The 27529-nt window shown below is 56.6% G+C and overlaps 2 protein-coding genes and 1 long non-coding RNA gene across 3 annotated transcripts in view; 2 read left to right on the top strand and 1 right to left on the bottom strand.

Moving 5' to 3' along the window:
* The window catches only part of LOC100226816 (uncharacterized), a 1189242-nt gene that overhangs the window by 1053614 nt on the left and 108099 nt on the right, over positions 1-27529 (bottom strand). The gene's annotated exons all lie outside the window — the stretch shown is intronic.
* LOC121469068 (uncharacterized) overlaps positions 1-27529 on the top strand; it is a 662903-nt gene that overhangs the window by 594042 nt on the left and 41332 nt on the right. The window contains exon 14 of the mRNA XM_072919760.1: positions 1607-2417. Coding sequence (XP_072775861.1) covers positions 1607-2417 — 811 coding nt within the window. The remainder of the gene's footprint in view (positions 1-1606; positions 2418-27529) is intronic.
* On the top strand, positions 23934-26716 carry LOC140680928 (uncharacterized). The gene is made up of 2 exons (XR_012052269.1): positions 23934-24922; positions 26010-26716. It is a non-coding gene; the product is annotated as an uncharacterized lncRNA (long non-coding RNA).

Consider the following 27529-nt stretch of genomic DNA (forward strand, 5'->3'; position numbering starts at 1 on the left):
ACCTTTGCAAGGACAGAGACTCAGACCCTGCAGACCCTGAGTGCAGTTCTGGCCTGGTTGAGGTGGATTCTCGCCAGGTGATTGTTTGCAGGTGTGTTTGCTGGGCTGCCACGCTGCACGGCTCCTGGCAGGGCCTGGCAAGGAGCGGCGTGCTCTGTACACTTCACTTGCTGCATGATCCCCACTCACCACAACAGGGTTAATGAGGGGTTAATTTCCCCACCTCTCAGCTTTGGTGATCCCCCATGGAAGATCCCTCATCTGCCTCATGACCACCTTCAAGGACGGAGATTGAGGCCCCCTCCCACAGGCTGAGACTGAGACCCTTAAAATTCTAACACAGGGCGCTGGCCTGACGGAAGCGGGATGTCTGCCAAGTGTTCCCTCAGGTGTGATCGCTGGACCAAGACTGGTTTCCCATGGCAAGGAGTCCTGAAACAATGGGTCCTGCTCGCTGCCGGGACTGGTTTGTCCAGTTCGGAACTGCACTGTCTGTGCTTGTTCTCAGCTTATTCTCAACTGCCCTGTACCTGCTCCCTCAACTATAAAAGACCCCTGAGTTAACCAAAGACTTTGAGATTTTCCCTGACGTGACAATACAGATCTGTTGGCTGGACCACGAGGATTTCGTCTCTCTGTTGGTAGCTATTTCCCCTCACCCACCTTCTCTGTCTCTCTATCCTTTATCTCCTTCCTAACCCTTCTATCCCATCTGCTGAGGGCATCAATAAAAGGTGCATTGGCTTTGACTGATACGGAAAGTCCCCCTGCTGTGTGTCCTTTGCACTCTGAGATGGGTAAAATGAAACATCAGGACCCCCACTTGTACCAGCGGATCGTGGCAGCCCAGCACCCTAAATGGGGAGAGCCAAGAGGGGGGAGCTTTTGGGATTGCTGGGACTCCCGGCAGCCTGGGGAGGGCGGGCAGCGAGGAGAAGGGGACCCCCAATCCAAGCGTGACCCCAGCAGCTGGGACAGGGGGGAGCCCCGAACAGCAAAGGGGAGGGAGCAGGGACGGGGAACTCCTGGGAGGCTTTTTCATGGCTGGATCTCGGTGTTTGGGAGGTTTTTATGGAGCCCAGGTGGCCAGGGACTTCTAGGGATGGACTGGGACAGAGGGACCCTCAAACTCAGCATACTCATCCCTTGTTTTTTCCCAAACCAGGATTTCCCATTCCCAGCCCCTGGGAGGCTGCAAGAAAGAAGATGTCCCAGGACCCCCAGGCAGGTGAGGAGGAAGTCAGTGCCCCTTTCCCCCTCTCTCCTGCTCCATCTCCCAGCCCAGCACAGCCCCCGGCTGCAGGACAGCCCCACTGCCGGTGCCCTCCTGCCTGGGATGCACTGGGGGGATCTCCTTGCCCTTCCCTGTGGCACGGAGGCAAATCCCATCCTCTCCTTGTCCTTCCTCCCCCAGGGCAGGAGCTGAGGATGGAGAGCAAGGAGGACAAATCCCCACGGCAAAACCTGGTGGAAGAGGCTGTTTTGAGCGGCTCCATGGCACAGGAACCCAACGGGGAGGAAAAGCCCCAGAGATCCCACAGGAGGAGGGGCTGCAAACCCAGCCCAGGGTGCTCTGAGGAGGAAAGGCCCACTCTGGGTCAGGAAGGTGGGCAGAGCTTCAGCCAGAGCTCGGAGCTGGTGGTCCCTGAGAAGCTTCATGATGGGGAGAAGCCCTACAAGTGCTTGGAGTGTGGGAAGAGCTTCAGGAAGAGCTCTCATCTGATCAGGCATCAGATGATCCACACTGGGGAATGGCCCTACGAGTGTGGGGAGTGTGGAAAGGGCTTCAGCTGCAACTCTGCCCTTGTCATCCACCAACGCATCCACACCAGGGAGAGGCCCTACGAGTGTCCCGAGTGTCAGAAGAGGTTTCAGACCAGCTCCCATCTCCTCCGGCACCAGCGGATTCACACGGATGAGAGGCCCTTCTGCTGTCCTGACTGCGGGAAGGGCTTCAAGGAAAACTCCACCCTCATTACCCACCGGTGCATCCACACTGGGGAGAGGCCCTATGAGTGTGGGGAGTGTGGGATGAGCTTCAGCCAGAGATCCAACCTGATCCGCCACCAGAGGATTCACACTGGGGAGAGGCCCTATGAGTGTGGGGAATGTGGGAAGAGCTTCAGCCAGAGATCCAACCTGATCCACCACCAGATGATCCACACTGAGGAACGGCCATACAAATGTGGGGAATGTGGGAAGGGCTTCAGCCGAAGGTCCCAACTGATCACCCACCAAATGATCCACACTGGGGAGAGGCCCTACGAATGTCCCGAGTGTAAGAAGAGGTTTCAGGCCAGATCAAATCTCCTCCTGCACTGGCGGATCCACACTGGGGAGAGGCCCTACGAGTGTCCCCAGTGTGGGAAGAGCTTCTCCAGGAGTTCTCACTTGACCAAACACCAACGGAGGCACCGGTAAGGGAAGCCCTGTGAATGCCCCGACTGCAGGAAGAGCTTCGTGTCCTGCTCCAACTCCATCCCCCATGGGAGGACCCATGTTGGTCAGAGCCCTGATGACCCACATTCCCTGTGATCCCTGCTGAGAAGACACCTGGCTGGTGGCCTCCACGTCCTCCTGGATCCCCATAGACACCTGGATGAACACGGCAGGAACATCCATCGGGACTCTGATCACCATTGAAAATTAATTGGGAAGAGCTGTTTCTTTGACTTCACAGCATGAAAATATCTCACCTGCTGTGTCATTTTTTCTTCTTATGGCATCAAGCAACAATGAATGATCTTGGAGATCTTTTCCTACCTAAATAATTTCCATGTTTATCCCATCAAAACACCTAGAATTGGGGTAAAAATAAAGAAATTAAGCAAAGAGATCTAAAGCTGAATCTAAGTCTGTCCCAGTTCCCGCCCTGGGTATGGTCTCCCCATCCAGGGTACCCCTCACAAAGCGCCCAAATCACTGCTGAAGTGCCCAGGCTGATCCTGGCTGTGGATTTTCCTGTCCACCAACCTCTCCTGGTGTAAGAGGCCATCTGAAGACCCTCACTCATTTGTCTGCCAATTGCCACGAGAAGGAAAGTCCCCCCAGCCCCCTCCCCCCCCCCGCTCCCCACTGCAGTTCTGGCTTGGAAGAGGCAACAGTGCAGGTGCAGCCACTGCACCGTCATGCCAGCTGTTCCCAACGAGGCCTGGCAAGGACTTGTCAAGGAGTTTACAAGGACTTGGCAACGACCCAGCATGGACCCAGCACAGGGCGGCCTACTGCAATTCCTGCTTCACTCTCCACCTTTAAGCTGAATGAACTGTTGAGGTGACCCTGGTGGTCTCTCACTGCAGACCCCTCATCTGCCTCCTTACCACCGTGACAGAGATTGAGAACCCTCTCCCCAAGGACTGAGACTGAGACCCCGACCACAGAGAGTGGGGGGGAGAACGGCATGACCTGTTCTTCTCCAGGAACTTCAATGGACTTATTCATCATTGTATTTGTTCTGCCTGGATGATTTTCAGTAGATTTGCCTGTTCCCCCCACAGCAATTTCAACAGACTCTCATTGCTCTGCATGTTCCCCCCTTTATCCTCTGTGGACTATAACTGGACCCCTGGGCTGGGCAGGACTTTGGAGACTCTCCCCAGCACAAGACGGATCCCCATGGTCCGGACCAGTGAGGATCTGGCCTGTGTTGGCAGCTATTCCCAATTCCCCTCTCCTCTCTCTCCCTCTCTATCCTTCTTATTTCTTTTCTGACCCCACTATGGCATTTATTGGTTTTGGCCCCTAATAAAAGTGCATTTGTTGTGATTAACCTGATAGTCCCCTGCTGTTTGTCTTTTGCACTTTGGGATCAGCTAATGAACCATCACGACATCCGCTACAAGTGGATCGTGACACAAGGCAAGCAAGGAGAGTGCAGCAGTCAAAGCCCTTTCTCACCTGCACACCAAACCGGCTGGTGCACTGGTTCTGGCCCTGCTCTCTGCTATCCCCACTTGTTAAGACGTTAGATGGGGTCCCACGGACGGATTTGGGTGAATACAGATGAGAGATCTCTGTTGGTTGCTCTTGGGGGATGAGGTTTATTCAGGATGGAGAGAGGTCCTGCCTGGAGCTGCCAGACTGAGGTGATGGGGGAGGGGAGAGACAAAGGGGGGAGCGGGGACTCCCGGAGGAAGTTCCAGGAGGAGAGGGGAAGATCCAAGAGGGCGTCCAGCCCCCCGGAGACCCCTTATCAGGGGGGTTCAAGGTGGGCTGGAACAGGACCTGGGCCAATGGGGTGACAGACACTGGATGTTTCAGGGGAGGGTTACAGGTGTGGGGTGAACCATAGATTCTGGGGGGTGAGATGGAACAGTCCATTTGGCTTTTGGACCCCTCTGAAGGTGTGGGTTATTGTCCAGCCAGTAGGGGGATTATATTGATCCTTGCTGGTACTATTGTGGTTCTTAATCATATTTATCTACCCTTCCCAACACCCACTCACGGGTGTTTTTGTCGGGTTGGCTGCCCCCGCCCGGCCGCAGTCCTGCCCAGAGTGATGGGCAAAGGCTGCCAGCAGGGCTGGGAGCTCCCCACCCACACCCGTTCAAAAGCAACTCGACTGAAGACTCAGTCTTGTGTCTGGCAGCAAAAGGGAGAATCCCTGCTGGCACACCCAGCTTGGCCTGTGAGATGTTGGGCCTTGAGATGCCGGGACTGGGAGCACAGCCCTGCGTGGGCTCACCTGCAAAGTGAGCGTGGGCTGTGTCCTGCAGGTAGGTGCCACAGCCAAAGTCAATCAATTTAGCCTGGCCAGTGGCCAGGTCGAGCAGGATGTTCCCTGGATTGATGTCCCTGTGCAGGACCCCGCAGCTGGTGCAGCGCCGCACGGCCTCCAGCACCTGCGGAGCAGCCCCCGCGCCTCCTCCTCGGACAGGAACCCCCTTGCCCGAATAAAATGGTGCAGGTCCTGAGACCACTCTGGGCACTCCAGCACCATCAAGATGTTACTGTGGAGCTCCCGTCTCTCCAGCATCTGGACAACACCAGGGAAGTGTCCCTCTGTGTTTGGGGCAGCTCCTTCTCCAAGGAAAGCAGGTGGGAGTTGGAGCCAAGGAGCTGAAACCCGCAGGTGCAGCCTGGGCTGGAGGGAGCTCAGATTTGCACAAGGCTGCTCTGAGTGCCAGGGCTTGGATGGGGGAAATGGTGGGGTGGGGGCAGGGACAGAGTCTGATGGATTGTCAGCCATAAATGGTCTTGATTTTCATATCTATTCCAACTGCATGAGGAGGCACTTGGATTCAGTGTCAACTGGAGATTTCACACAACAATTTATTAGGAGTAAAAAAAACTAAACAGGACCTGAAGAAATCTTTTCTCACTGTCCTTTTAAATATAGTGTAATCAACCACAAGAGATTTGAAAACTTAAATTATTCCCAGGGCTTGGCTTGTTAAGGTGTTCTGAATGTTAATGAGCCCTGGGGCACTGAATTCCTGCACTGAGGAGCTGAAGGCTGAAGAAGCCTCTGGAGCAGTAAAATTCAGCAGCAGCCTCCAAGTTGCTGAGGATGTCAGCAGCCCCCACTGAGGCCATCCCTGCCCAGAGACCCTGGGGGAATGGGCAGACAAGGAGAGCGTCCCTGGGGCTGGGGCAGCAGAACTCAGAGGCACCAGCGGCTCCAGCTGGGAAATGGAGTGTGGGATGGGGCTGTGAAAGCCCTGCCTGGGCTGTGCCAAGCAGGACAGACAAGCCCTGACCCCCATCCCCTAAAAACTCTCTCAATGGGACATTTAAAAGGAATTACAATTGGTTCTGTCCTCTGAGTTGGATGCACTGGAGAAATACCAACAAGAGATTCTCAGGAGCTCAAAACAATAAAACATCCTTTCTGGCAACATAGAAGATAAGAGAAACTTTGGGAAAAGGTTTAATAGGTCATTAAATCAACAAAAAACATTTCTCAAAGCATTAATCCTCGGATGTAGGGAGTTTTGGAGGTGGAATCCCAGTTTTGGCCATGACAGGATGAATGATTTTTTCCTATAGGGAAGAGAAGTGCAAGTCCAAGTGTTCTGGAAGAAGATGAGAGGTGGGCACCCTTAGGCCAAGCCAGCCAGACCTGACTCTCCTGATACCTTTCATCTAGGGGCTATCCTTGGACACAGGGCATTTTGGAGGTGGAATCTCAATTTTGGCTGTGGGTTCCTGGATAGGAAGAATTATTTACATTAGGAAGAAAAGAACAGAGCCCCGGTGTTTCAGAGGCACATGAATGCCAGCTCTCAGGAAGCCAAGGCCAGCCAGACTTGTCAGTCTTGGCAGCTTCTGTCTGGGAGCTATCCTTGGATATAGGGAATTCTGGAGGCAGATCCTCAGTTTTGGCCATGGGTGCCTGGTGGAGATGGATGGTTTTTTTCCCATAAGAAAGAAAAGCACATGGTCCCAGTGTTTCAAAGGCAGATAAGAGGTGACCCTTGGGTGGTCAAGGAAGCCAGAGCTGTTCCTCCTGGCAGATGTAATCTGGAAACAATCCTTTTACATAAGGAAATTTGGAGAAGAAATCCCGGTTTTGGCCCTGGTTCCCTGGAGGAGAAGAACAGTTCTCTCCCATAGGAAGGAAAGCTCAGAGCCCCAGTGCTTCAGGGGCAGATGAGAAGCAGCCCTCAACATGCCAAGGTGGTCAGGTGGTCCCCAGGAGGCCCAGCCAGCCAGACCTGTTCCATGTTCCCTTGGTTCCATGGACCCCACAGTGTCACAAGGGTCTCCTTGGTTCCATGAGGCCCTGGAGTGTCACAATGTTCCCTTTGCTTCTGCAGGGCCACAATGGCCCCGTGCTTCCATGAGGCCTTGCAATGTCACAATGGCTTCGTGGTTCCACAGAGCCCTGATGTGTCACAATGGCCCCTGGGCTCCGTGTGCCCTCGCTGTGTCACAGCGGCTCCTCTGTGACACTGCGGCTGCACAAGGTCACCATGGACCCTTGGTTCCTTGGGGTCACCGAGTTCACAATGGTCTCCTTGATTCCATGAGGCAGCACAGTGTCACCCTGGCCCCTTGGTTCCATGAGGTTCTGTAGTGCCACCATGGTGTCCTTGGACCTGCATTGTCACAACTGACCCACGGTTCCATGAGGTTCTGTAGTGTCACTGCAGCAGTCAGAGGCCCTGCAAGGCCTCCCTGGCGGTCACTCACCTAAGATAAGAAATGCCTAAGTCACGGTGACTGGACCAAAGAAGCCCCTCTTCTGCATTCAGACCCTTCTTACCTCTCCGTAAGGGTATTGGTGTATTCTCCTCAAACCTGGCAACTGGACAATTTCCAACACCCCAGTACCCTATATAAACACCCATTTCTGCCCAGTTTGGCAGTAGAGCTGTCACTGCATCCCTTCAGAGGAGCTGGCAATAAAGGACATCGCTGTGGAACCGCATACAGCCTTTTCTTCTCTCTATCCCTGTGTGTCTGCCAGAGGCACTTGTGAGCACAGAACGAAATCACTGAGAGCTGAACTCACAGAGCTGAAATCACTCCAGAGGTGCTCGCTAAGCTGCCTGTGGCTGGGAGCTGAGCCGAGGGACCCAGACAGGCTGAGACTAATAGCGCAGCGCTATCCAGGACACCTGCAGCAGCGGCGGCCGGGGTTGGATGGACCCCTGGGACCCCAGGTTGCATAACGTGGACCCCTGGGACCCCAGGTTGCATAACATGGCCACCTGAACAACGAATGGAGCACTGGCATCCCGGCACCCCTGAGAGCAGCATTCTTTGTGAATTGTTACTGCCTTGGACGGCTATGGCCCCTTGAAGGTAACTCCTCCTTTATAGAAGTTTTCTGAAGAGGCGTCAAACGAATTTGCATATCAGTATCCTCAGGAGTTGGACGGCAGACCACCCACCTAGCAGTTCCTTGACCCACATTTGGCTGAAGAAGTGTACGTTTAAAACAGCCTTTTAATGCACTTTTATCTTGGGTCGTTTTTGTTTTATTTTTTCCTTTTTACTGCTGGGGGTATGGAAGAGAACGAAACTGAAATGGGATCAAAATTTAGTAAATTAAAACGATCCCAGAACGAAAGAGACTTATATTTACAAATCCTAGAAATCCTATCTGCTAACAGCTTTTCTTTCTCTAAAGGCAATCTTTCAAAAACTGACTTAAATTATAGAATAGATTGTTTTCCAGTTTCCAGATACTAACACACACACTATTGGTTTGGATTCTTTTTGGGACACAGTAGGGACAAGAATATACACTTTCCAGATTAATGAAAACTTTTCTGTAACTAAGTTTCTACCTCTATTTCACTCAATTACCAAAGCAGTCGAAAAGACAAATTCTCTGCAGCTTCCTTCTGCTGAGGAAATTCCACCCTTATCTTTCTCAACAGACACTATCCCTTCAAATGCTAATTTGCCAGATAACATTCCTCTCTCAGTGCCTGTGACGGGGAACACAGACATTGTACCACCCCACCCACCGCGGGGTCCGTGGAGCCCACCCATCCCTCGCTCCCCCTCGGACGCGGCGAGCGCGGATTCCGCTCCGCGGTCCCGCAACACGCGGCGCGCTGCGCGCCCCGTGCCCCGCTCAGTGTTGGGCTGTACCTGTGTCGGTTTCCATCGGGAACGCCCTGCCTCACCCCAAAACCTCCGCGCAGCCCCCGTGACTCCCCCAGCCCTGCAGCCGTGCCTCCCAGCCCCGCTGCGGCTCTCCCCAGCCCGCTCCCATCCCTGCCTGCCTGCCAGCCGCAGCCCCGCCGTGATGGCAGCAGCTCCCCCAGCCCCACCGCCTCCTCTGCCCCGCTCCTCCCTTGCCCTCATCCCCAAGCGCTGCACCCACCCACCCACCCTCAGCGCCCCCCGAGCGGCACCTCCGAGACCCCCACGGGGGCACCCCACTTCCCCACGCACCTCAGCCCTGCGCAGGCTGTGCCACAGTGGCGCTGCCATTGCCGCTCCGCTGCTGCCTCCCTCTAGCCAAGCCCAGCCAGCTGCCCCCTCACACTCTGTCCAGCCCCCCACACCCCTGCCAACCCTCGCTCCAACACGCCCAACAAAGCGTAGTGCACCTCCTGCTCGCTCTCACTCCTCATCTGAGCACAGTGAGTCTGATAGTGACACAGAGGACATTGATCCATGGGCTCTAATCAAAATGGAAGCGACTTGGGCAGGGGATTGGGAACTGGCTCAGAGAATTTCTGCCTTCCCAGCAATTTATATAAAGGGGAAAAGAAGTGGGGCCACCACTAAAACAACGTGTGAACCTAACACAAATAAAGAACTGGTGCAACTATGAAATATAGCCAAAGAATAGGGTAGAAGTTCACCTATTTTCAGAAATTCCTGGAAGCTCTTTTCAGCACATATTTTGGTACCTCACAATCTTAAAAACATTGCTCACTGCCTTCTTTCCCCAGCAGAATATATGCTATGGGAAAACCATTGGAAAAGACAACTTAAAACTTTATCAGACATCTATGCACAAGATGCAAATAGGCTAGATTTTACAGTCCAACAGCTGGCTGGAGAAGGGGATTTACAGAAACTCTGTGACCAAGCTGACACCTTACCTCAGGCAGCACTACAACACTTGGCTATTGCAGCACAAACCTCCTTGCTCCTTACCCCAGATGACTCTACCCCTACCCAGCACTTCTCTAGTATTAAACAAGGAGTAGATGAAATATTTATCAAGTTTGTAGACAGGATTAAAGATGCTCTTGAAAAGCAGATAAAGAGCATAGAGGCAAGAAAAGAACTGTTGTGCCAGCTTGCCTTATCACATGCAAATGAACAATGTAAAACAATTCTGAGGCCCTACCCTTGGGTACAGAACCCACCAGAGAGCAAATGGTGGAAAGCTGTACACGGCATTTGTCCTCTGAAAACACAGTGGCCCAAACCTTTGCTAAGGGCATTGCAGAAGGAGTTTCTGGTGCAGTTGCAGCAGTAACTCCCAAAGACCAGGCCTGCTGCTATCACTGTGGGGAATTTGCACATTTTATAAAGGACTGTCCGGACAGGTCACCTACCCAAAACCCCGGTAACACCTACCACAGACCCCAGAACCAGCAGCACTATCAGCAGCATTCGGGAAACTCCCGATGGAGCGCAGCCAGGCCCCGCACAAAGACAACAAATCAAAAGCCACCCAGACCCAACCATGCATCATCCCAGGAGATCCCAGGCCACATGGAGCGGATCCAACCCATGGAGTGACACAGATGGGAACACGGCGCCAGTTGGTAACTGCTTTGTCCATTGACTTTAGTAATAAGGATGTTTATCGTGTTCCCACAGGCAAGCATGGACCAAAAGGTGGTTCTTTTGACATTTTAATTATAGGTGACACTCTCCATGGCCCAGAGGAAATCTTTGTGTTCCAGAAGTACAAACAGTGCACCCAGGACAAGAAATCTCAGTCCAGCTGTGCTGCATGGACTCACAATTTTTCCTTTCATGAGGAATTCTGATCGCACAAGCCTTTCTACTCCCAAAGAATCACAGGGAACAGCTTCCTCTCAACCCTACAGAATGTGGGCACAAAATGTGGGACCAAGTAAGCCTACCATCGAGTGTGGTCTATCCTACAGAGGAGAGAAGATCCACCTCCCAGGGATGCTGGACACTGGTGCGGATGTGGCCATCATCGCTCACTCGGAATGGCCGGCACACTGGGAACTACAACTGGTGCAATTACACCGCTCAGGTGATCTCTGCATCCTCTCTCCACCCCAAAGTATTACCCAAGGGAATGTTTCTCATCTGTGGTAACCGACTATGGGCTGGGAACCCCTCGCGGCTCCAGGGAGGTCCCTGTAGCCTTGGAAAACTTTCTACCCTTACTCCAAATATCACCTTGTTATGTAATTGGAAAAAAGAAAGCAAATTAAAACACTACAAAAGATCCTACATGGAATTTGATGAAAATTCCAATCCAAAATTATATGATGGAACAAACCAAAAAAGATTGCAGTCTCCCTGTTCCTACCCTGAGTAGCTGCAGCCCTTGGTGAAATAAATCACTTAGGGTGCTGGCTCAGTAAGTAAGCCAATGCTACCTCTGCCACCCTAAGTGATCTTTTAAAGGAAGAAGAAACCACGAGACATGCATCACTTCAAAATCGAGCAGTGATTGACTTCCTACTGCTAGCCCACGGACATGGCTGCCAAGACTTTGAAGGGATGCGTTGCATCAATCTCCCTTCACGCTCAGAATCCATCCACGCAAACATTCAGAAACTGAAGGAACTTGTGAAGGACTTAAAAGTAGAAAGCAACCCAGACTGGGTCAATGACCTTTTCGGTCAATGGGGATTAATGGGATGGGTTGCATCTTTGATTAAAGGAATTTTGTGGATTTTCATTGTAATTGTCATTGTGTTAGCTATGTTCTCATGCCTTGTCCACTGTTTTAAAAGAACTATAGGGCACGCCTTTTTCCTAAATACAGAAAGTGGAGTTGCAGCAGTCAGAGGCCCTGCAAGGCCTCCCTGGCAGTCACTCACCTAAGATAAGAAATTCCTAAGTCATGGTGACTGGACCAAAGAAGCCCCTCTTCTGCATTCAGACCCTTCTTATCTCTTTGTAAGGCTATAGATCATATTCTTCTCAAACCTGGCAACTGGACAATTTCCAACACCCCAGTACCCTATATAAACGCCCATTTCTGCCCAGTTTGGCAGAAGAACTGTCACTGCATCCCTTCAGAGGAGCTGGCAATGAAGGACATCGCTGTGGAACCGCATACAGCCTTTTCCTCTCTCTGTCCCTGTGTGCCTGCCAGAGGCACTTGTGAGCACAGAGCGAAATCACCGAGAACTGAACTCACAGAGCTGAAATCACTCCAGAGGTGCTCGCTAAGCTGCCTGTGGCTGGGAGCTGAGCCAAGGGACCCAGACAGGCTGAGCCTGACAGCGCAGCGCTATCCGGACACCCACGGCAGCGGCAGCCCGGGGGTCAGATGGACCCCTGGGACCCCTGGCAGCATTAACCAGGAGTGACTGGGATCACAGAGGAACCATAAAGGAAGTCACTGCAATAATACTGGGACTATCTGGGAGTGACTGGAATCATACTGGGAGTGACTGGAATCATACTGGGTGACTTGGAGTGACTGGGACCTTACTGGGAGCAAATGGTTCCATAATGAGAGTGACTGGGTTCATACTGGGATCATACTGGGAAGGACTGGAACCATACTGGGACTGCCTGGAACTATTATAGGGGTGAATGGGAACACCTGAGAACATGCTGGGATCATGCTGGGATCACGCAGGGAGTGACCGGGATGATACTGGGATCACACTGAGTGTAACTGGAAGTGACTGGGACCATACTGGGGGTGACTGGGAGCCACAGGGCCCATGCTGGGAGTGGCCTGGGGGGAGCTGGGGGAACTGGCCCAGCTGGGGCTCAGGGTTGTTCTCCCCCAGGGCTGCCCCAGGTCCTGCTGCCACCCCTGGCCCCACAGAGCTGAGGGACAGGGCACAGCTGAGGGACAGGGCACAGCCAGGAAACATGTCCTGGCTGAGGGACAGGGGACAGGGACAGGGCACAGGGACAGGGACAGGGCACAGCCAGGGAACACAGCCTGGCCAAGGGACACTGAGCCCCAGCACTTTGCCCTGTTGCCCTTGGGCTCCCAGCACAGGCCCAGGGGCAGAATCCCCTCCAGAAACTGCTGTTTGCTTTCAGCTCTGCTCTGGAACATTCCCCAGGAGCCCCTGCAGTGGCTGCAGCCCAGCCGGGTGCCCGAGGCCACCAAAGCCGCTCCGGCAGTGCCCTCCTGCCCCGGGCAGGGCACGGAACACCCAAGGAAAGGCTCGTGCTGGGCTCAGGGCAGGGACAGGGCACTCCCCTGGTGCAGCTACGGGCACAGCAGAGCCAGCCTGGGCAAAGGATATGGATCAATGTCCTATGGAATCCCAGCAGGGATTACTTCTCATTGCACTGCTCTCATTGGATTGGTTATCAATTCCAATCATTTCCCCATGGAATTCCCATGGCAGTGGGTTAGGGGGGAGATCCATCCATGAAATTCTCACCTGACTGGGATGATGAGAGTGAGATCTGGCCATGGAAATTCCATGGCAATTCCTGCATTCCCAAGTTCCCCATTTCTGAATCCCCCATTCCCATAGGAATTGCCCTTCCCCTCCTACACCCACCTTTGTGCTCCAGAGCCTCCCGACCATATCTGATGTATTTTGGGGGCCTTTCCACACAGGTGTGTCCCAGGTAATGCTTCATCTGCTCCACCATGACCCCTCTGGATTCCCAGCACCTCTGGGATATCCAGACGGCACCGCTGGACACTGCAAAGCTCCCGAATCCCAGCTGGAAGGAGATTAAATCCGAGCCCTCGTAGCTGTATTGGTGGGATCCATGGATGCTCCATTGGACAGGAGGTCACAGCTGGAAACCCCCTGCACTGTGTGGAGACCTGGGAAGGAGGAGAGAACGGACCCATGGAGTCGTGTCCCAGCCCCAGGGAGCCCCTTGGAGCTCCCTGGATTCCCATCCCAGCCCCACAGATCCCCCCCATCCCCAGAGATCCCATCCCAGCCCCGCAGAGTCCTCCATTCCCACAGATCCCAGCCCAGCCCCCGGCTCCCCCCACCGCCCCTGCTCTGGTTGTACCGGCCCCGTCTCCAGGTCACTGTCGGCCACAGGCCAGTTCCTGTCCTCGAGCAGGGTCTGGATATCCCAGTATCGCAGCTCTGGCTATCCCAATATCCCAGCTCTGGCTATCCCAATATCCCAGTTCTGGCTGTCCCAATATCCCAGCTCTGGCTATCCCAAAATCCCAGCTCTGGTTATCCCAATATCCCAGCTCTGGCTATCCCAATATCCCAGCTCTGGCTGTCCCAATATCCCAGCTCTGTCTATCCCAATATCCCAGCTCTGGCTATCCCAGTATCCCAGCTCTGGCTGTCCCAATATCCCAGCTCAGCTCCCGCCCCCATCCCCGGTGTCTGTGCCTCCATCCGGCCCCACTCGCTGCCACAGCGCTCGCAGAGGGTCCCGTCCACGTCCCCCACAATCAAGGACTGGGGGACCCCCGGGCCGGGCTCTGACAGCACCGCTTCCAGGAACTGCAGGGAGTGGAGAACTGGGGGGACACAAAGATCTGGGGGAGCTGAGGGGGCTGAAAGTGAGAGTTTGGGGATCCAGGGGGTCCACAGGCCAAGGAAAGGGGGGACATGAAGAGATGGCAGAGCTGGGAAGGAGGTTCAGGGGCTGAGAGCCAAGGAAAGGGGGTGCAGGGACTGGGAGAGCTGGGATGGGGTGTCCAGGGAATCCTGTGCCCAGGAAAGGGGGTGCCAGTGCTTCTGAGTGTGAGGAAAGGAGGAGCTGGGAGCTGGGAAAGGCAGGAATGGGGGCCCAGGGGTCCCAGGTCAGGGAAAAGGGTGGGGCTGGGGGTTGGGAGAGGTGTGGGATGGGAACATGTTGAGTTGGTGCCGGATAAGGGGGTGCAGGGGGGTCTCAGTGCCGGGCAAAGGGGTAAAAGGGTGTCTTGGTTCTCAGGAATGGGGGTGCAGGGGGGGGTCTCAGGGTCACGGAAATGGGGGGGCAGGGATGGAGAGGTAGAAGGGAGTTCCAGGGGTCCTTGAGCCCAGGAAAGGGGAGTCCAGGGTTTCCCAAAAAGGGGTACCAGGGTGGGGACACCCGGGGTGTTTGGGAAGGGGGAGTTCAGAGGGTCTCTGGCTTTGCACAAAGGTGGGGCTGGGGGCTGGGAAAGGCAGGAATGGGGGTCCAAGGTGTTCCAAGGCGTTCCAGGATCAGGCACACGGGAAATCTAGAGGCTGGGAGCAGGGAAAAGGGGAGCAGAGGGCCCTGATGTCCGGAAATGGGGGATTCAGGGGGGTCCCTGTGCAGGATAAGGGGAGCAGGGGGGGTCCCGGTGCCGGCAATGGCGATTCAGGGTCCCGGTGCCCGGGGTCCCACTCCCCCCTCGCCCGCCAGGAGCGCCCCCAGCCCCAGCGCTGGAGCCACCGCGCTGCTCCTCCTCACTCCCAGTATGATCCCAGTATGATCCCAGTAGGATCAGTCACCCAGGAGCTGCTCCCAGTATGATCCCAGTACAGCCCAGTCACTCCTGGCATCCCCCCACCCCTCTCTGCGTTCCGACCTGTCCCGGCTCCATGCCCGCCCCTCCCGCGGCTGCGGGGAGGAGGAGGAGGAGGGAGGAAGAGGCGGAGCGGCAGCGGGAGCAGCAGGAGGAGCGGGGAGGATGAACCGCGGGGCTCCGGCTCTGTCTGAACTCGCAGCACCCCGGGAGCGTCGCCCCCATCCCGCAGGTGCCCGGGCAGGGGGAGCTCGCCCCAAATATCCCGGGGCTCCCTGGGTTTGGGGTTTTTGGGGGGATGTTTGGAGCTGGCGGGGCTCCAAGGCCGAGCCGCAGCTGCCCTCGGGGGGACATCGGGGGTCCCCGGGAGGTGTTTTTGGGGGGTCCCGGTGCGGGTGGCGGCAGAGCCCCGGCGGGGCCGGGGGGATGCGGGTCCCCCCGCGGTGCGGGTTGGGCTTCCCGGCCGGGCCCTCCGAGCTCTGCCGGGGCCGCGTGGGGACCGCGCGGGAGCGGCGGGAGCGGCGGGGGGACCCCGGATTTGGGGAGCCCCGGGAGAGCCGCGGCTTCCCTGGGCGGGAGCGCAGAGAGAGGAGAGCCCCAGGAGCCCCAGCGGGGACCCCGAGAGGGGGGACCCCTGGCAGTGCCGGCACCCGGCAATGGGGGTGCTGGGGCTGGAGGGGCGGCATGGCCGGGAAAGGGGTTCGGGGGTACCGGGGCCGCCAGGGGCTGCTCCCAGCAGGTGCCCAGTTCCTACCCCTGTGTGCTTCCAGTTTCCTGGGCACTCCCAGGATGAGCCCAGTCAGTCCCAGTATGATGCCAGTGCCCCCCAGTGTGATCCCAGCTGCTCCCTGTCAATGCCAACATGACCCCAGTAACCACCAGTATGATCCCTATGACTCCCAGTCTCTCCCAGTATATCCCAGTCACTCCCAGCATGCTCCCAGTCCCTCCCACTTCCTCCCAGTTACTTTCAGCATGATTCCAGTTGCTCACAGCCACTCCCAGTCAATCCCAGTATGATTCCTGTCACCCTCCATGGACCTGGCTCCTCCCAGTCTCACCCAGCATGGACCTGGCTGCTCCCACTGTGATCCCAGTATGATCCCAGTTGCTGCCAGAATAGTTGCAGTTGTTCCCAGTTCCTCCCAGTATGATCCCAGGTGTCCCTAGAATAGTCCCAGTCCCACTCAGCATGGTCCCACTCACTCTCAGCTGTCCCCAGCATGGTCCCAGCTGTTCCCAGTGTGGTTCCAGTCCCCCCAGTATGGTCACAGACACTCCCAGTATATTCCAGTTGGCCCAGTAAGGTTCTGGTGACCTCAGAATGATCACAGTCTTTCCCAGTTAGTCCCAGTTGGCTCCAGCATGATCCCAGTTTCTGGCAGTTGCCCAAAGTGTGGTCCCAGTTGCTCCCAGTATGAACCCAGTTTCCCCATTTGTGGTCTCAGTCCCCTCAGCACGGTTCCAGTACCTTCCAGTTGGTCCCAGTTGCTTCCAATGTGTCCAGATTTTTCTCCCAACATGGGCCCAGTAGCTCCCAGTGACCCCCAGCCAGGATCCATTCACACCTGCTGGAATCCCAGTGGCTCCCAGGATGATCCCAGCTGCACCCAGTCCCCCCCAGTATGGTTCCAGTCACTCCCAGTATGATTCCAGCCCTGCCCAGAATGACTCCCTGTCACTCCCAGGGTGGGCCCAGTTGCTCCCAGTCACCTCCAGCATGGTTCCAGTCACAGCCAGCACACTTCCAGTCATTCCCAGTATGATGCCAGCCAGTTCCAGTAGGATCCCAGTATGAATCCAGCATGAGCACAGCTGCTCCCATTATCATCCACTGTGGTTCCAGTTGTTCCCATTTACCCCCACTGTGGTTTCAGTCTCTCCCAGTGTATCCCAGTTGCTCCCACCATGTTCCCAGTCACTCCAGTTGTCCTCAATTGCTTCCAGCCTGATCCCAGTTGCTCCAAGTAAGATCCAGTAGGATCCCAGTTGCCCCCAGCATGCTTTCAGTTGCTTCCTGTTCTCCCCAGTGTGATCCCAGTTGCCCCCAGTTGTCCCTTGTATCAACCCCATCACTCCCCATATGATCCCAGTTGCTCCCAGCATGGTCCCAGTCATGCCCAGTTGTCCCCGGTGTAGACCCACTCACTTCCACTCGCTCTCAGTTCTCCCCAGCATGGTCCCCGTTGTTCCCAGTGTGTTCCCAGTCACCCCAGTAAGGTTACAGACATCCCCAGTAAATCCCAGTTGCCTTCAGCATCTCTGTGGTCATTCCCAGACACTCCCAGTGATCCCAGTAAGGTGCTTGTTATCCCAGTATGATCTCAGTCATGCCCAGTATGTCCCAGTTGTCTCCAGCCTGCATCCAGTCATTCCCAATTCCTCCAGTTTGCTTGCAGCATGATCCCAGTTGTTCTCAGTTGCTCCCAGTAGCCCAAAGTGGGATCCCAGTTGCTCCCTTTCATCACCAGTATGAGCCCAGTAACCTCCAGTATGATCCTTGTCACATGCCAGCACTCCCAGTATGGTCCCAGTATAATCCCAGTAATTTCCAATCACTCGCAGTATGGTCCCAGTTGCCTCCAGCTACATCAACCCAGTCAATCCCAGTATGATGCCATTTGCTCCCAGAGTGCTCCAAGTTGCTCCCAGTCACCCCCAGTACAGGGATGCTGTGCATGGTGTGTTCCCAGTCACTCTCAGACACTCCCAGTATTAGTCCAGTCCCTCCCAGTATGATCCAGAGATGACGCCAGTGTGCTCCCAGTCAGTGCCAATATGAACCAGTTGTGCTCCACATGGTTCCAGTTGCCCCTTTCACCCTCACTGTCCCTCCCAGTCTCTCCCAGTGTCCCCCAGTTCCTTACAGCATATTCCCACTCACTCCCAGTTCCTTCCAGTGCGATCCCATTTGCTCACAACCGCTCCCAGTCAGCCTCAGTGTCGTGGCACTCACTGCCAGTATGATCCCAGTCACCTCCAGCATGATCCCAGTATAAGCCCAGTTGTTTCCAGTCATCTCCAACAGGCACCCAGTGACTCCCAGTTCCTCCCAGTTGCTCCTAGCATGATCCCAGTTGCTCACAGCTGCTCCCAGTCACCCTATTCATGCTCCCAGTCACTCCCAGTATATCCCATTTGCCCCCAGCATGGTCTCAGTTGGCCCCCGTAGGCTCCTACTCTGTGTCAGTATGATCCCAGTACGATCCCGGTCTCCCTCAGGGTGACTGCAGTCTGCCCTGGCATGGGCCCAGCTGCTCCCAGTATGATTCCAGTACAATCCCAGTACAAACCAGTCCTTTCCAGTGCTACCACTCCTGGCATCCCCGAGCCCTCTCTGTGTTCCCCCCTCCTGATCTCCTGAGAGGAGCCCCAAGGGCCGGCAGTGCCCAGGCAGGGTCCCCAGGCAGCCCCAGTTTGGATGTGCAGCCCCCAGTTTCCCCAGTTTGCCTCTCCTTTGGCCCGGGCCGGGTCCCCCCTGGAACAGCGGCTGGGAGCAGCCGAGAGCCCCGCGCTGCCCGTCCCGACCTGTCCCGGCTCCATCCCTGCTCCTGCCGCGGGCTGCCGGGGCCGCGGGAACGGGAACCGAGGGTGTCGCTGCTGCTGGGGGAGGAAGAGGAGGGAGGGAAGGGCAGGGATGAAGGAGGAGTGGGAGGTGGGGATGGGGAGGAGGAGGAGGAGGGGGTATGGAAGGGAAGGGATAAAGGAGGACAGGCAGGAAGGGACGGGACACAGGAGGAGGAGGAGCGATGGAAGATGAGGGATGAGGGAGCAGAAGGCAGTGGGGTTAGTGAGCAGGAGGAGGGGGAAGGAAGGGCAGGGAGAGAAGGGCAGGGATGGAGGAGGAGCGGGAGGTGGGCTTAGGGAGGAAGAGGAGGAGGGGGGGGATGGAAGAGGAGGGGCGTCAGGAAGAGGAAGAGGAGGTTGAAAGGCGGATGGAGCAGAGCAGAGAGAAGCGCGCGGTCAGCCCTTCCTGAATTCGCAGCCCCCACCTGTGGGATCATCGCCCCCCATCCCGCAGGTGAGCGGGGAGGGGGAGCTCGGGCCAGGTCTCCTGGGGGTGCCTGGGTTGGGTTTTTTGGGGAGATGTTTGGAGAAGGAAGAACTGCGAAGCGGAGCGGAAAAGGCCCCTTGGGGGGACTCCTTGGAGCCCCTGCAGCCCAGAGCAGGGAAGAAGGGGAGAAGGGAGCCCGGGAGCCCAAAGAGCCCTGGCACCCCTCAATGGGGAGAGCCAAGAGGGGGGAGCTTTTGGGATTGCTGGGACTCCCGGCAGCCTGGGGAGGGCGGGCAGCAAGGAGAAGGGGGACCCCCAATCCAAGCGTGATCCCAGCAGCTGGGACAGGGGGGAGCCCCGAACAGCAAAAGGGAGGCAGCAGGGACGGGGAACTCCTGGGAGGCTTTTTCAGGGCTGGATCTCGGTGTTTGGGAGGTTTTTATGGAGCCCAGGTGGCCAGGGACTTCTAGAGATGGACTGGGACAGAGGGAGCTTCCAACTCAACGTGCTCATCCCTTGTTTTCCCCAAACCAGGATTTCCCATTCCCAGCCCCTGGGAGGCTGCGAGGAAGAGGAAGAGCCTCTCCTTGTCCTTCCTCCCCCAGGGCAGGAGCTGAGGATGGAGAGCAGGGAGGACAAATCCCCGCGGCAGAACCTGGTGGAAGAGGCCGTTTTGAGCGGCTCCAGGGCACAGGAACCCGACGGGGAGGAAAAGCCCCGGAGATCCCGCACGAGGAGGGGCTGCAAACGCAGATCGCGGGGATCTGAGGGGGAAAGACCCACCCTGGGCCGGGGAGGCGGCCAGAGATGGAGCTAGAGCTCAGAGCTGGGGGTCCCTGAGCAGCTCCATGATGGGGAGAAGCCCCACAAGTGCTTGGAATGTGGGAAGGGCTTCAGTCGGAGCTCCAACCTGATCCGGCACCAGAGGATCCACACTGGGGAGAGGCCCTACAAGTGTGGGAAGTGTGGGAAGAGGTTTCGGACCAGCTCCAATCTCCTACTACATGAGCGGAGTCACACAGGGGAGAGGCCCTTCCGCTGCCCCGACTGCGGGAAGGGATTCAACCAAAACTCCCACCTCACCGTGCACCGGCGCATCCACAGCGGGGAGAGGCCCTACGAGTGTGGGAAGTGTGGGAAGAGCTTCTCACAGAGCTCAAACCTGACCCAGCACCAACGGAGGCACCACTAAGGGAAGCCCTGTGAGTGCCCCGAGTGAGGGAAGAGCTTTGAGTGAGGGAAGAGAGTGAGGGAAGAGCTTGGAGTGAGGGAAGAGAGTGAGGGAAGAGCTTGGAGTGAAGGAAGAGAGTGAGGGAAGAGCTTGGAGTGAGGGAAGAGAGTGAAGGAAGAGCTTGGTGCGCTGCTCCAGCTCCGTCCCCCATGGGAGGATCCGGGCTGGATGATCCCCAGTGACCCCCGTGGGGCAGAGCCCTGCTGATCCGTGGTCCTTGTGATCCATGCTGGGTGTGGGGAAGGTGTTGGCTTCTTCTCCTTGTGCTGCTGTGATTTGGGGGGGTTCCCATGGATGGGGGATGGGAGGTGAGTGGGGGGTCCTGGTGCACTGGGGGGGGCTAATAGCTTGGGGGTTCCCAGCGATTTGGGGGGCTTGATGAAGCGGGGAAGCAGTGAATGGGGGGATCCCAGTAAATTGGGGGGGACCCAGATGATAATAGTGGGCCTTGGGAGATAACGGGGAAGGACCAAACCCTAAGGGACTCCCCTAGTGCTGGTGAACCCCCTGTGTCCCCCCAGCCCTTGGGGTCCCCCACAGTCCCTACACTGTTCCTGGGGGTCCCGCGGCTCTGGGGGGTCAGAGCGGAGGGGATGGAGCCTCCATCATGGATGGGGGCACAAAGGGGGTCCGGGCCCAGTGCTTGGGTGGGTCGGTGCACGAGGGGGGCCCGGTCCCTGTCCCGGTGCACGGGGGTGGCGCTGCCTGGGGGTCCCGGTGCTTGTGGGGTTCCCAGGGTTCGAGGGGGGTCCGGTCCCTATCCTGGTGCTTGGTGGGGGGGGGCAGTGCCCAGGGGGCTCCCACTGCTCGGTAATTGGGGGGTGTCAGAATCCAGGACATCCCTCTGGCTGCCCTGGATGGCTCAAGACCCTGGCAGGGGCCTCGGAGACCTTGGCACGGTGTCAAGAACACCGGTGGCTTTGGTTTTAGCCCCTGGAGAAAATTGCCAACTTTGTATGAGAAATTACAAGGCACAAGGGTTTGAGTAGCGTGGTAGGTGAATTAACACAGGGTGGAAAAGTAGAATTTTAACACTTTAAAATACGGGGTTCAATGGGACAAGGTGGAGGGATCTGGGTGTGTCCTGACCTTCTTCTCCTTCTTTTTGCCCTCCATGTCTTGCTGTGATGGTGACACTTTTCTGTTGGTTGAAGGTAGAGACACACTGTCCAACATAAATGATAGATATTGGCACGTTATTGTAAACACAGTACAGGTAGTTTTTAGTGTAGAAGGCAAACAGCGCCCTGAGGGCAGGGAGACTGCCACAGACCGACCTGCTAGACAGAGCTCAGCAGAGCGGACAAAGCTGTTAGAGAAAAGGGAAAATAAACGGCCCTGAGAAGCAAAGCTCCGCATCTCGACTCCTTCTCTGCCCGCGCGGGCTGGGAGAAAAGGACTTTTCACAATCTCGGGGTCATCTCGACCCCCAGAAAACCGAGAGGGGGTCTCCACTCGTCCCAGTGCCCGGTGAGGGGGGGTCAGTGCTCGAGAGGGGTTTGGGGGCACTGAAGGGGGTGCGGGTGCGGTTTCTGGGGGTCCCGGCACCCCCCGGGGCAGGGTCAGTGCTCAGCAGCGGGGGCTGCCTGGGGACCCCCCCTACCCCCAAATCACAGCCGGGTCTCCTGCAAGGCACTGAGGGGAGGCTCGTTCACTCCCCCACCCCCACCGGCGTCACCACACGCCTTCCCAAAGTGTCCCCAAGTGCTCCCAAAGTGCCCTCAGAATGTCCCCGAGTCTCTGCCGAGGTGACACCGGCCTGATGACGGCCCAGTGGTGATGTTGCTCTGTGCACAGCAGCCTCGGGATGTCCTCCATGGCTCTTTGGCACCGCTCGGCTACTGCACAGCCACCATGGCCAGGAGAGGGACAGAAGAAGAGGGTGTTGATGTCCCCAAGTGTCCCCAGCAGGTGACGCGTGGCCAGGAGGGCACTGGCCTCCCACAGCTGCTCAGCCTCGGCCGCTGTGGCCACCAAGGCCTCATGGAAATCATGGGACGCCTCTGTTGCCCCCTCCAGGGCAGCCTCGATGTCCCTGAGCCAGCGCTGCAGCTCCCGGGGGAAGGCGGTGGCTTCGTCACACGCGGCCACCAAGTCCCCCAGCAGCCCCAGGTACAGCTCCAGCCGCTGTCCCCTCCTGGTGGCCACATCCCTGCAGGCGTCGCGGAGCTCGGTGGCCGCCTTGGCCAGCCGGGCCCAGCTGTCCATGAGCCTGTCCAGCACACGCCTGTCGCTGGCCAGGGCTCTCACACAGGCCCAGGTGGTCCCTGGGGTGTCCCCGAGGTTGGCCAGGGTCCAGCCCAGGGAGGGGACAGGGCGGTGCCCCAGGGAGGGGACAGGGCGGTGGCGCAGGGAGGGGACACAGTAGTGGCGCAGGGCGTCCTGGAGGTGAAAGATCAAGGTCCCCACAGCCACACGAAGGAACTCTGGGGACACGGCCAGCAGCACGTCCCTGTGCGGCCTGGCCACGGTGGCCATCAGTTCTCTCAGGGTGGCCACCAGCTCGCCCAGTGTGGCCACCACGGCCACCATCGCCTCCAGCACCTGGTGGGGGGACAGCTGGGGAGGGGACAGGAGAGGTGTCAGGGGCCTGGTGGCAGTTGTGGCCTCCTACCGTGGCCCCTGTGCCCTCTTGTGGTCCCGTTTGTCCCCTCCCTGGAGGGCTCTGCTGTCCCCTCTGTCCCTTTTGTCACCCCCTATCCCCCACATTCCCCCCATCCCCTCCTGCCACCCTCGGTCCCCTGTGTTCCCCACCCCCGTGTTCCCCCTGTCCCCTCCCACCCCCCCGCCGGGATTGTCGCACCTCGCGGGGCTCCATGGCCACTGGGGACACTCCAGGGAGGGGACACGGCCGGGGACAGTTGGGGACACGCGGGAACGCGGCGCGGCCGGAGAGGGGAAACAGGAAGAGGTGACGTCATCGCCCCGGCCCCGCCCCACCTTTGGCCGCTTTTGGGGGATCCTGAGGAGATTTTGGGGGGGTCCCAGGTGAGCTTTGGGGGGTCCCAGGTGAGGGTTTGGGGGGTCCCAGGTGAGGTTTGGGGGGGTCCCAGGTGAGGTTTTGGGGGGGTCCCAGGTGAGGTTTTGGGGTCCCAGGTGAAGGTTGGGGGGTCCCAGGTGAGAATTCCCAAGAATTTGGGGTTTCCCAGCTGCCCAGGTGAGGTCTCAGGGTCCTAGGAGAAGTTTGGGAGTCTCAGGTGAGAATTTGGGGGGTTCCAGGTGAGGTTTGTGGGGTCCTGAGGAGATTTTGGAGGGCTGCAGGGGAGCTTTAGTGGGTCCCAGGTGAGAATTCCCAATGATTTGGGGGTTGCCAGGTGAAAACAGCTCGGGGGGGCTGAGGAGGGAGGGGTTGGGGAGATTTCGAAGTGTGTCCCAAGGGTGGGGGCGGGGCGGTGAGGGAGGGTCCTGGGGAATTTGGGGGGGTGGGAACGGCAGGATGAACCCCCAGACACTGACCACGCCCTCTTTAGACCCCGCCCTGTGTTTTGGCCCTGCCCCTTGCTGCTGAACACGCCCACTGAGTGCCCCACCCCCTCAGGCCCTGCCCCTCCCAGTTCCCAGCTCCGGGTTCTGGCCCCGCCCCCTCCTGAAGCCCCACCCTAAATGAGCCTTGGGCCTGCCCCCGGATAGATTTTTATCAATGGAAACCAAAAATCGCCACAAATCGACCCAAAAATTCAAACCCAGGGTGCGGGAGTGTGTTCTTTATTCTTTCAGTGTCTGTACACACCCCGCCCCCATCTCACTCCTAACCCCCTTCTCTCCAAGATGTGAATCTCCCCTCCCCCCGCTTCTTTCCCTGCCCCCTTTCACAGACTGTTTAGTATGTTAGTCCTACCCCAAACTCCTCCCCTGTTATTCCCCTATTGGTTGCTGTTCCTATACCCCTCCCCATAAGTTCTTGTATAAAACATCTGCTCGCCCCCCACAAGGCGTCTTGGGGCACGCGAAATAAACCGAACCTGTTCACCCCAAGTCCCGTGCCGCCTCCATCTGTCCCCGCGCCGATAACTGGGACTGCAGAGCATTTACAGGGGGACCGGCCGCCCGTTCTCTCCCCCCGCCGCCCAGCACGCCCGTGCTCGGTGGTGTCGCAGTGAAAGGGGACTGCAACGCAACAAATGGTAGCAAGAGGATGGTTCCCTCCTCCGTCTTGTAAAACAAATGGGCAAATTCGTGGGGGCGCCTGCCTCATGGAAGAAGAAGGAGGGAAGAGGAACATCTGAGGTCATAGAAGCTTTGCCGGACGCTAAGAGGAGCCGAGAGCCGAGCGAAAAGAATTCGGCTCCAGGACGCTTCTTTGTTCTTGCCTCCGCGCGCTCTACCCCACCCCCGCCGAGATCAGACGTCCTGCACTGGGGCAGACGTGCTGCAGGGGCTTTGAAGGGCGGGTAGACCTACCCCAGGACAAAGAGGGCGGTTTGGCAGCGGCTCAAGGGAGCCAGGAGAACGGCTCGTCAGGGGACAGCACCGGAACGAAACCACCAGAGGCCGATAGTGGCCGAGCCCAAGGCTTCAGGGACGAGTTTTGGGTGCAGCCGAGATCGGCTGGACTTGCCTGCAAGTCCCGGGAACACCTAAGCCTCTGGAAGAGCCAAACCGAGAAGGAACATCCCCAGTTCGGCGCGACTTTTCCACCAAGTCGAGGAGAAGAATCAAGCTATCTCCACCCGGGCCCCAGAGGGTAAGGGGGGCTAAAACGGGGTGGGGTCCATCCCGCCAGGTGGCTGGGTTTCCCATTTTTTCTTTTTGCGTTTTAACCCTCGCTCGTGCTCAGACGGGAGCTGTATTCTTGCATGCGCCCGGCGGGCGAGTGGGTTTTTAGTTTCTGGCGGGGGGAGGTCCCAGGCACCCCTCACCTAGTCTTTTATGGGGACCCATATTTGATTGCTTTTTCTTCCCCTCGAAAAGTCATCTTCTCTATCCTTTCCTCCCCAATCTGGGCTGGACGGAGGGGGTAGAAAAGACACAAACGGGACAAATGTTTGAAAGGCGGCATGTTAACTATAGGAGAGTTGGTAAAAGAAGCCCTGTACACCCACGCATTGTGTCAACATCCAGCTGCATTGGGCTCCTCTCCTGTAAATTCCCCTTTTGCTTCGGTGAAGCTCCCCAGACCCCCTTGCCCTCGGATTTTCCTAAACTTTTCCCTATCTTCCCTTGGGGATGGCTGTGACCAAGCCGCCCCAGGCGCCCTGCCGGGTACTGCTGCCTTCCCTTGGGGATGGTGTTGGCCGCGCCGCCTCTGAGGGGGGGTGCAGTGCACCCGGCACCCCCTTACAAGATGGCGCTGGCCACGCCACTTGGAACCTGTTTTCCCGCCATGATCCTTCTTTTCCACCCCTGGTTTCCTGCCAGCCCTACCCTCTCCCCAAGGGCCCCGACAATCAAAATTGCCGCGAGGCTAGTCCCTGTGGGGGGGAGGCGGGGTTGGATATTCCCTAATCCTTCTTCTGGCCCTTCCTCTGGTGGGACGGATCGCTGTCGAGGACCTCCCATCAGGGGACCCCCCTTCTTAGAAGATCACTCCCCTTCTCGGGTGGGGGGGTCTCCTTTGAGGGAGGGTGGGGCGGAAACCCCGGACCGGAAACCCGCCATTTTGTCTTCCCCCTGAGATGGCGGCACCCTGGTCCACCCTATACCCATTCCCCTTATCAATCATGACAGTCACTAATCAAGTGATTGTCTGATTCCCCTATCCCATTCCTTAATGCACCCTACCCAATGTTCCCTTTTATTTAATAATCTACTTGTTGGGTTATATTTTATAGAAAGAAAGATCATCCTATTTAGTTTATACCCACGGTATTATGCCCACTCCGGAAATAAAGAATAAAATTAGACAAGCCATGTCGCCGCTCGCTGCTTCAACTCTGCTATACATCTCCAGCGTCGCGACAGCCCAAGTTTCGAATCAGATCAAGCTGTGAATTCTGCTGAATGTTGTACCCCGAATTCAGAATTTGTTTATGTCAATTTTATACGCTTTGTATATTAATTTGTTTTATTTTAATTATAATTAATTTGTACTTTTCTGATGTTTTTCAATTTATTTCTGTTTAATAATTTGTAATGTTACTATATGATTTTGTTGTATTTTACATATGAAGTTTATATTGTTTATATGCAGTATTAATTTGTTTAAACGTCAGAATTCTCCTTTCTTTTGTAAAAAGAAAAAGAGGGAGATGTGGGACTGTGTGTTCTTTATTCTTTCAGTGTCTGTACACACCCCCTCCCTCATCTCACTCCTAACCCCCTTCTCTCTAAGATGTGAATCTCCCCTCCCCCCGCTTCTTTCCCTGCCCCCTTTCACAGACTGTTTAGTATGTTAGTCCTACCCCAAACTCCTCCCCTGTTATTCCCCTATTGGTTGCTGTTCCTATACCCCTCCCCATAAGTTCTTGTATAAAACATCTGCTCGCCCCCCCCAAGGCGTCTTGGGGCACGCGAAATAAACTGAACCTGTTCACCCCAAGTCCCGTGCCGCCTCCATCTGTCCCCGCGCCGATAACTGGGACTGCAGAGCATTTACAGGGGGACCGGCCGCCCGTTCTCTCCCCCTGCCGCCCAGCACGCCCGTGCTCGGTGGTGTCACGGTGAAAGGGGACCGCAACGCAACACTATTTGATCCCAGTTCCATATTTGATCCCTATCTCTAGTTGATCCCAGTCCCTATTTGATCCCAGTCCAGTTTATCCCAGTCTCTAGGATCTCAATCTGTAGGATCCCAATCTCTAGTTGATCCCAGTCCATATTTGATCCCAATCTCTCGTTTATCCCAGTCCCTCTTTGATCCCAGTCCATATTTGATCCCAGTCCCTATTTTATCCCAGACTATATTTGATCCCAGTCCGTATTTGATCCCAGTCCATATTTGATCCCAGTCCCTAGTGTATCCCAGACTATATTTGATCCCAGTCCCTAGTTGATCCCAGTCCATACTGTGAGGACGCTGGACTCCAGGACGCTTTGGGTGGATGGAGACGAGAGATCTCTGAAGGCTGCCCTTAGAATATCTGGTTTATTAGAGAGGGTGAAAGGCCCTGCTTGGAGTCACCAGACCTGACCCGTGGCAGGCCCGAGGGCGTGGGGGAAGGGAGAGGCAAGGGGTAGAGGGAGATAAGAGAGGATCCCAAGAGGATGTTCCAGGAGAGGGGCAGTTCCAAGAGAAGGGAAGTTCCAAGAGAGCGTCTGGCTCCTCAGGGACTCCTTGTCAGGGGCTTCAAGGTGGGCTGGAACAAGACTCAGGCCAATGGGGTCACAGACTCCTGATGCTTCAGGGGAGGGT

The sequence above is a fragment of the Taeniopygia guttata genome, chromosome 30, assembly GCF_048771995.1.
Source record: "Taeniopygia guttata chromosome 30, bTaeGut7.mat, whole genome shotgun sequence".
Classification (NCBI taxonomy): domain Eukaryota; kingdom Metazoa; phylum Chordata; class Aves; order Passeriformes; family Estrildidae; genus Taeniopygia; species Taeniopygia guttata.